The sequence below is a fragment of the Leptonotus elevatus genome, chromosome 22 (assembly GCF_054856555.1).
Source record: "Leptonotus elevatus isolate MCC_2025b chromosome 22, RoL_Lele_1.0, whole genome shotgun sequence".
Lineage (NCBI taxonomy): Eukaryota > Metazoa > Chordata > Actinopteri > Syngnathiformes > Syngnathidae > Leptonotus > Leptonotus elevatus.
The window spans coordinates 8226161-8234438 of record NC_141260.1 but is presented as its reverse complement, the minus strand read 5'-3'; the positions used below and the strand labels follow the sequence as shown (position 1 = coordinate 8234438).

General features: G+C 40.7%; 1 protein-coding gene across 1 annotated transcript; it reads left to right on the top strand.

Annotated features, from left to right (window-relative positions):
- Window positions 1–2170: 2170 nt before the first annotated feature.
- On the top strand, window positions 2171–4719 carry LOC147155474 (uncharacterized). Its single transcript, XM_086066692.1, has 3 exons — window positions 2171–2287; window positions 3546–3604; window positions 3690–4719. The coding sequence occupies exons 2-3, from the start codon at window positions 3562–3564 to the stop codon at window positions 4379–4381; spliced, it is 735 nt and encodes a 244-aa protein (XP_085922818.1). The 5' UTR covers window positions 2171–2287; window positions 3546–3561; the 3' UTR covers window positions 4382–4719.
- The last annotated feature ends 3559 nt before the right edge of the window (window positions 4720–8278 follow it).

Genomic DNA, 8278 nt, shown 5'->3' with positions numbered 1-8278 from the left:
CAGCTACTAAAAGGTTTAGACGGTTATGAATACACAAAATCAAAAGTGTATGAAGACAACCAAGGTGCAATAGGACTTACAAAGAATCCTGTTCAAAGACAACGATGCAAGCATATTGATTTGAAACATAATTTCATCAGAAGCACTGTAACCACTGGAAAGGTCATTTTGGAATATTGTCCTACAGATGGGATGATTGCTGATGCTTTGACAAAACCAGCTACAAAACAAAAGTTAAAATGTTTTGCTCAGAAAATGTTTGGCATGTAAAAGTGTCTTAATGGAAATGGGATTTATTGAAAATGTTAAATTTTACCCAATGAGCTAACAGCGAGTGGGGGTGTTACGCAGTTACGCTCTTACTCCCTGTGCAAAAATGAGGCTTTTATTTGATTTATTTCAAGAAGTGGAGCGCTGTCTGCCTATTTCAGTTTTACTTCTTCGGTTGTGAGTTGCGTGTTGTACTCTTGGCCACGGCTGCTGTTTCACCGTGCCGCCTCGAGTTGTTGAGCAGAAATAAAAATGCCCTGAGAAGAGGCTAAAGAAGCACCTTTGAAGGCGTCGTTTATTTGCACTACAAGAGCCATTTCCGCGACCTGCTCGCCTTAACAGTTGTTAACCTTAAAATGTGTATTTAAAATAAGGACCATCTTGCCAGGATGGCCCATTTTTCACTCATAAACTCATTGTTTGTTTGTTTGTTTTTTAATCAGGAAAGTGATATTAGAGTGCATTTTCAATTTCATTCAAGCTGTTTCGGAAATTCAGGGGGAAAAACAAATGTGAATTGCATGACACGCAAATCATTGACACTTGGAAGTTGTAACGCACCTGTCTTGTTCTGAGCGTCGCTGCAGCGATCGAGAGCGGGGCGCAAGTCCCCTCGCCGCTGGGGCTGTCAAACCTCCGTTCCTCCAAGCGCAGAACTAGCGGATGTCGGTGCCCGCGGGGAACCTCGTATCACCGGCTTAACTGTGCGTGCTGGTCGGGGCACATTGAGCACTTGTAAACCATGAAATACAAAGTCTCTCTCTCTCTCTCTAATTAAGAACGTTTGGTAGTAAAACACAAAAACATTTTAATAAAAAAACTATTGAAATAGAACAGCTATTTATTTCCTACTGCATGTGCTGTATTCAGCAGTATTACAAATTATTTTCAAATGTTTTTTTTCTGAGTTTATAAAAAACTTGTTCTTAAATAGTTTCTTTATTATTGTGATGAAAAAACACAGAATCTCAATTCTCAGACTGTTCAGTAAATATTTATTTATGCAAACATTTTCTGAGTTGAAACTTGTTTGAAAAATATTTCTTACTTTCGTAATCAAAAGCACTGATTTAAATCTCAATTAGGCTGTTTTGGCAATAGTTTTCAAATCAACAAAAATTGTAGCAACTTTTGATCATCCATATCAATGTCACACTTTATTTTACCATTTATTTTAAGAGTGAAATTGAAAATTTCTTCCGAATCATGTAAGTCCCACTTATTTCCGACCAAACAACGCCCACTTTTGGTTTAGGTCTCGTCCATTTTCCGTTTTTTTTCGGGGGGGGGGGGGGGGGGCACACCCACTTCCGGTTTAGGCCACGTCCCCAACCCCACCCAATCCCCCTATCCAAAAATGCTTCACACTGGTGACGGGGGACTTAGCTGAATTTTTTTTTCACAGGGAATACATTATTGAAAAAAGTTTGAGAACCACTGCTGTAACGTACCAAAATATGTAAAAGATGCTGTGTTTTCTTTCCAGCTGCATATTTAAATTATTTCGAAGACTTTTGTGAAATTGAATACATTTGTGTTCAACACGTGATTATTTCAACAAACATGCCATGTCATAGTGATTGGTACTTCATAACTTAGGAGACATACCGGTGTGTCGATAGGCCTTCATTATATAGCTCCTTGTTGTTAGGTAGGTAAAAAAAAAATAAGAGAAGTAAACATGTTTCTATAATGCAGGCCGTTTGAAAACATGTAAGGACTGCAAATACAACCACATAACATTCCAGAAGTTGTGTTCTCTATTCACTTCAAAGTGACTCCATTCCCCGTTAAACTACAGTATGGAAACAAAAAAATGCAGTTTGACAAGACTCGCCTAATAAAAGCCATTCACTGATTTATTGTTTGAAAACGAAAGCGAAATCAATTAAATGCCTCACCTTAACAAGGACTCCACCTTAACTGCGGTTGGACAAGGGATATAAGACCTCTGTTAACAGCTGTAAGGCAGCAGAGGAGCCGAGAGCGACTTCAAGACCAAACTTGATTGAGCGTGGTGAGTACCTTCTCCATCTTGAAGTGTTTTCAGGGAAGACAGCATCCATGTCAGTAGTATTTGGTCTTGCACTTTGTAGATTCAAGTGAAATACTGTATATGCATTTGGACTCAGGTCAAAGTGGACATTCCTTCATGCACTTTTGGGAAGCTTGTCGAATGAAGTTGAAAAGTTTGTGCACTGCAGATTTAAAAAAGGCACAGTAACAAAGTTTCTTGAAATTTTGTCTTATGTGGATCATCTTACAGGAGTTGCAGAATTTCACTTCCAAGATAATTTGTCTGAATTTCCCGATTTTTTAAAATAATGTCAAGAACATAACTTGCACAACATAATCATTCCTCTATTATCATAATGATGGAAATGTTCCAATAGACAAGAAACATATGATATAGTGGAGACTGACACGAGAGCCGCTTTTCATCACCCAGACGTGAGCATAAATAGTGAAGTACAAAAAAAATTGATAGCTCCAGACTTCCTTCTGAATCAGGTACCTGGCAGAGCCCCGAGGCAGGTAACCTGTAGTAACTTGAAACATCTACATCGTCTTTTGATTTACATAGGATGTCTTTGAGCGCGCCCAGAGATGACCATATCTCATATGTCATATTCATCATGTTTATCATCATGGCATACACTGGAAGTCCGCTAACCTGTTTTCTGGGTTTGGCCATGGAAAGTGTATACTGAAGTCATGTGTACTGTGTACTGAAAGTCAGAAGAAGTTGACAGGGACAGCAATTTAAACATCCTCAATTTTATTTACATAGCACCTTCACAACAATCACAAGGTGCTGTACATAACACATAAAAAGACATGGCAGTGGATGCAGGGAAATATATAAAGGTCCCAAACTATTAAGACACTTAAAAAATACCTTAAAGTCAACCCTGAAGCACACATACAGCCAATGCAAATATTTAAAAGTTGGTGTAATATGCACTTACCTTCTAGTATATTATAAGATAACCTTGTGAATCAATGACATTATAATAAATAAACAATTATTTAGCAATTAAACACAAAAATGTATTTGCTGAAAAGTAGTGGTTTTGGTTGATATGAAAATTTCGTCTGACAGCGCTGACATTAATTAAGATTGGCAGAGAGCTGTCAGCCCTCTTCCTCATGACAGTTGTGGCAAACATTGAACCAGAGCCTCGACAACCTGTCACTATCCAAGCAGCCCATCATGTGCGCCTGATGGACTTGCTCTAGATGTACATTTACCTTTCCCTTTTACTACCTTTCAGGACATTATCAGCCACGATGATCATTCTCAAGGTGTTTACTGTTGCCTTCCTCCTGGTTGGTAAGTCAACAAACTCTCAACTACCAAGTAACAAAGATTAAGTGAAAGGCCACCATGTAATACAGACATTACCTCTTTATCGCAGGAGCCAGCTGTATCTCTCCTAGAATAAGGAGACAAGCTGTTACTCCAGATGAAAATGAGCCACCATCTGGTCTACCATCTAGTTCGGAATCTGATCCGCCATCTGATCCGGAATCTGGTCCGCCATCTGATCCACCATCTGGGCCACCAGGACTACCGAGACCACCAGGACCACCAGGACCACCAGGACCACCAGGACCACCAGGACCACAAGGACCACCAGGACCACCAGGAACAAATGGAACAAACGGTGCACCAGGACAAAATGGAACTGACGGTCATCCAGGACAAAATGGTTCCACAGGACCACCTGGGCCACAAGGTCCACCTGGCTATAATGGCACAGATGGAACAAATGGAACTAATGGTGAACCTGGACCACCTGGACCACCTGGACCACCTGGACCACCTGGACTCAATGATACATCAGGAAGTGGTCAATCAGGACCACCTGGGCCACCAGGACCACCCGGGCCACCCGGGGCACCACCACTTTGTCCATATTGGCCACCGCAACCAAATCCATATGGACCATATGGTCCATATTACGGTCCATATGGTCCATATCATGGTCCATATGGTCCATATCATGGTCCATCTGGTCCATATCATGGTCCATCTGGTCCATCTGATCCACCTGGGCCACCATCAGACACAACGTCTGAATATGAATTTGTTGATCAATCAATTTAACAACCAGGGCCACCTTTACCCCCTGTTACTGCAGATGAAAATTGCCCACCTGGACACCAAATTGCCAACTTGCCTTCAACACAGCACCAGAACAATATCTGGCATCACCGGTTATTCTGGATGAAAACAACCCACCTGGACTAGAACCCTGCCAACCTGGACAACCACCCAGACCATCTGTCTGATAAAAACATTTAACCTGGACCACCACTTTGGCCTCCACCAGGACCTACCTGGCCAACACCAGTTGCTCTGAAACGACCCACCAGGACCACCACCTTGCCCACCTGAATAACCTGTTACTGTTTGTGAATACAACACACCTGCATTAATCTTAATGATCATCATGTGGTTATTGATGTGTCAATACAAGATACTCATACTTGGCAATCGCGTTCAATTCTAAAAATAAAGATTTTCTTCTTAATGACTTGGTTGGTTGAATGTGACCTCGGCTCGAGCATTGAATCCTTTGTGTTCTTTTTTTTTTTTTAATAGAGTTCAGTATTGTTCATTTGGTAATTTTACCGATTTGACATGTCATCATCATTGCTCTCTTTTTTTATTTTTTTATTTTAAGCAATACACACTTGTCCGGTCTTGTCAAAAGTAAAGTCAGATAGCAGAAAAGAAAACGAGTGGCGCAGAAAAGGTAATATTAAAGAAAAGGAGTGGAGCTGACGCGCCAAATGCCCCCTAACTCACAAGTATAAATCATTGCAGAGTCCTGAAGTGCATGTGCCTATTAAATTAATGTTGTGGTATTTGTAGGGAACAATAGGTTACATTGAGAAAAAAAAGCCATGCTGCCCTACTAAAGGGAAGAGATAAATAGCAGGGTTTTACCTGTTTTTTAGGATAAAAAATTATACATACATACATACATACACACACACACACACACACACACACACACACACCCCACACACACACATATATATATATTATACATAAGGGCTACTTAAATATTAAAGTTGTTAACCTAAGAATGTGTATTTAAAAAAAGGATCATCCTGCCAATTTTTCACTCATAAACTCACTGTTTGTTTGTTTGTATTTTAATCAGGAAAGGGATAGCATGCATTTTCAATTTCATCCAAGCTGTTTGAAATCGGTCAAGAAATGTGGAAGTTAACCAAAATCAACAGTATGTTACTGCCCCTTTAAGAAACATGCACATTCACGCACACACATTTGATTTTAAGTAACATTTCAATGAGCTGAACAGTTTAAAATTTAAACCATTGAAATCGGTCAAGAAATGTTGAAGTTAACCATAATCAACATTAACTAAAAGTATCTTACTGCCCCCTTTATGAAACATGCACATTCACGCACACACATTTGATTTTAACTTGTTGCGAGACGTCACGCACCCACATTCCATTGATTTTGTATAGGATTACGCTCACCTCAAGCAAAAGCCTCTCGCGACTTAACGGTTGAAGATGCAGATTCCAGAAATGGCTCGTTAGAACGGCAAGGGTTTGGGGAACGCGAGCATGTTCTCAGTTTTTTAATCGAATGAAAAATGACCAAATGAGAGCAGGTTGAAAACTTATGATTGATCAAAAATGAAGAGGGAAAAAACGGCGAAATTAACATGGAGGAGATAGGCGCCAAAGTCCGACTTCTCCTCGCAAGCAGCAGCTGCTTGCTCCGCTTAGCAGGCCCATAATTAGTGACTCTTCACACAAGTGCTTGTGTGTTAAAGAATTATTGTTTGCTTGTCGTTTCAGCCAGAGGAAAGGCCAGCCCTTGCGGAGGTTCCTTCCAGACCATCATCCCCCCGTCGTCCTGGGACTGAGGTAACTTTTTTATACTCACAACATTAACCATTAACATATGAAATGTTTAAAATTATATTAGTTAGAATTTAAGATAATTAAAATGGTTTCAATCATTTCAGGATCCTGCTGTGGGACTTCCTCAACGCACGCTATCCGTGAGGGCCACACATTCACAGATGGATGAAAGGTACTCAAGTTTTTCTCGCAACCACCAGTGTACTTGTATGGCTCTCACTTTCTTGGCCTTCCACGCTGAGGGGTTGCAGTTTAATTCGCTTGAACTTGACAGAGTGCTTGAACACGGGGACTCTCTTTACGTGGGTGCTAAACAGCAATTGATTTTGGACCATAACTTTGGGAATGATCACTTGACTGTCGAGGAGATGCCAAAACAAGTCATGACGGACACCAATGTCTATAATGTACAGATGCATGAGCTCAGCGTTGGTTATGTCATAGATGACGGTCATACCAAAAGAGACTTGGGATTTGTCTCTTGGAGCTCAGCTTGAGTGCTTTTCACAAAATGTCACTCTTGCTTTCTTGATTGTGAATCCAGAGTGTTTTGCAGTATTCCGTGACAGATCAGGATACTTTGGGTTATTTGATTCACATTCCAGATCTGAAGTGGGCTTGCCACACCCAAACGGAACTGCAATTATGTTGACTTTTTCTCACTTGTGTGGCTTGGTTGAGCATTTGCGTCAGCTTTTTGAAGGACATGGCCGGTTTGCAACCTATGAGTTTGTGCCAGTCTCTTTTCATATTGACGGCAGTTCCATTAACACGCATCGGGATTCTACTACAACCATATCAAAGGCAAATGAAGAGCTACTAATTGAATTAGGTGATTCCCCAACTAAAGCGATACAAATTGTGATCGGTATTGTACCAAATCAAGAGCTACATAGTGCGGTACATGTTGAACCAAATAGCCAAGCAAGTCAAATTAATGAGAGTCAAAATATTCCGGAACCTCAGCAAGGACTCAAACTGCTGGATGTTAATATAGATATTTCCAAATGTAGTAAAAGTCGGCGTGCAAAACATTTGTATAGGGAACGTCAACACATTCGTAAGTGCCAACGACAACTGTCATCTAATTCTAAATATCACAGTGATCCTTGCGTTAAGGAAAAAAAGAAGCTCTATCAAAAGAATAGATATAACAGTGATTCTGCTTTTAAGGCAAAACGGCAGCAATATCTGATTAATAAATACCAACACAATCTTGCTTTTCAACAAAAGCAGAAGATATTGATGAAAAGGTACGTAAGAGAGAAATACAGAAATGACCTTTCTTTTCAAAGTAAACGGAAACATTACTTGCGAGAGAGGTACAGAAAAGACATTTCTTTTCAAAGTAAACACAAAAATTATATGCAAGAGAGGTACAGAAAGGATATTTCTTTTCAAAGTAAACACAAAAAGTACATGCAAGAGAGGTACAGAAAGGATATATCTTTTCAAAGTAAAAAGATAAATTACGTGCGAGAGAGGTACCAAAAAGATTCGGCTTTCTCATATTAGGCGCTGTTTACAAAACAAAAAGGACAGGCGTGATTCAAACGCGCTGCAACGTATTCGCCACAAGTTAAATTGTGCTGTGAAAATCAAAAATAAATATAGTCGCGTCATTCCCCAGTGTCAGGAAATTGAGCAGGATCAGGCAAATGGTGTAGTAGACGTCTCTGTGGAATTGAAGCAGGCACTCGTAGATCCAGAAATGGAAGCCACCATCGCTTCTTTCCGGGAAAGGGTTCGGCATGGGCCTACGTATATCTGCACAGTGTGCCACCGTGCGCTTTTCCCCAATCAAGTAAAGCGTTGCAAACGAGCCAGATACACCAAAAATGTTGATGTGGCGCTTGCGTGCTTGACAGGCCAGTTTGTTCACACTTGTAGTTGCCCCGCCCCATGTACCGTTCCTCAAGAACGGATGCAGGAGTGGATTTGTCATACCTGTGACAACCATCTGTTCAGAGGTGGCATGCCACCCCAGGCGGTGGCAAATAACTTGGCACTGGCACCCATTCCCGAAGAGCTGTCGGAATTAAATGTACTTGAACGACAGCTAATTGCAAAAATCATCCCTTTTGCAAAGATT

Bases quoted from the DNA above. Each gene is read 5' to 3' on its own strand.
- LOC147155474 (XM_086066692.1), top strand. From the start codon at position 3,562: ATGATCATTCTCAAGGTGTTTACTGTTGCCTTCCTCCTGGTTG. The intron at 3,605-3,689 runs GTAAGTCAACAA...TCTTTATCGCAG, and splicing joins TGTTGCCTTCCTCCTGGTTG to GAGCCAGCTGTATCTCTCCT.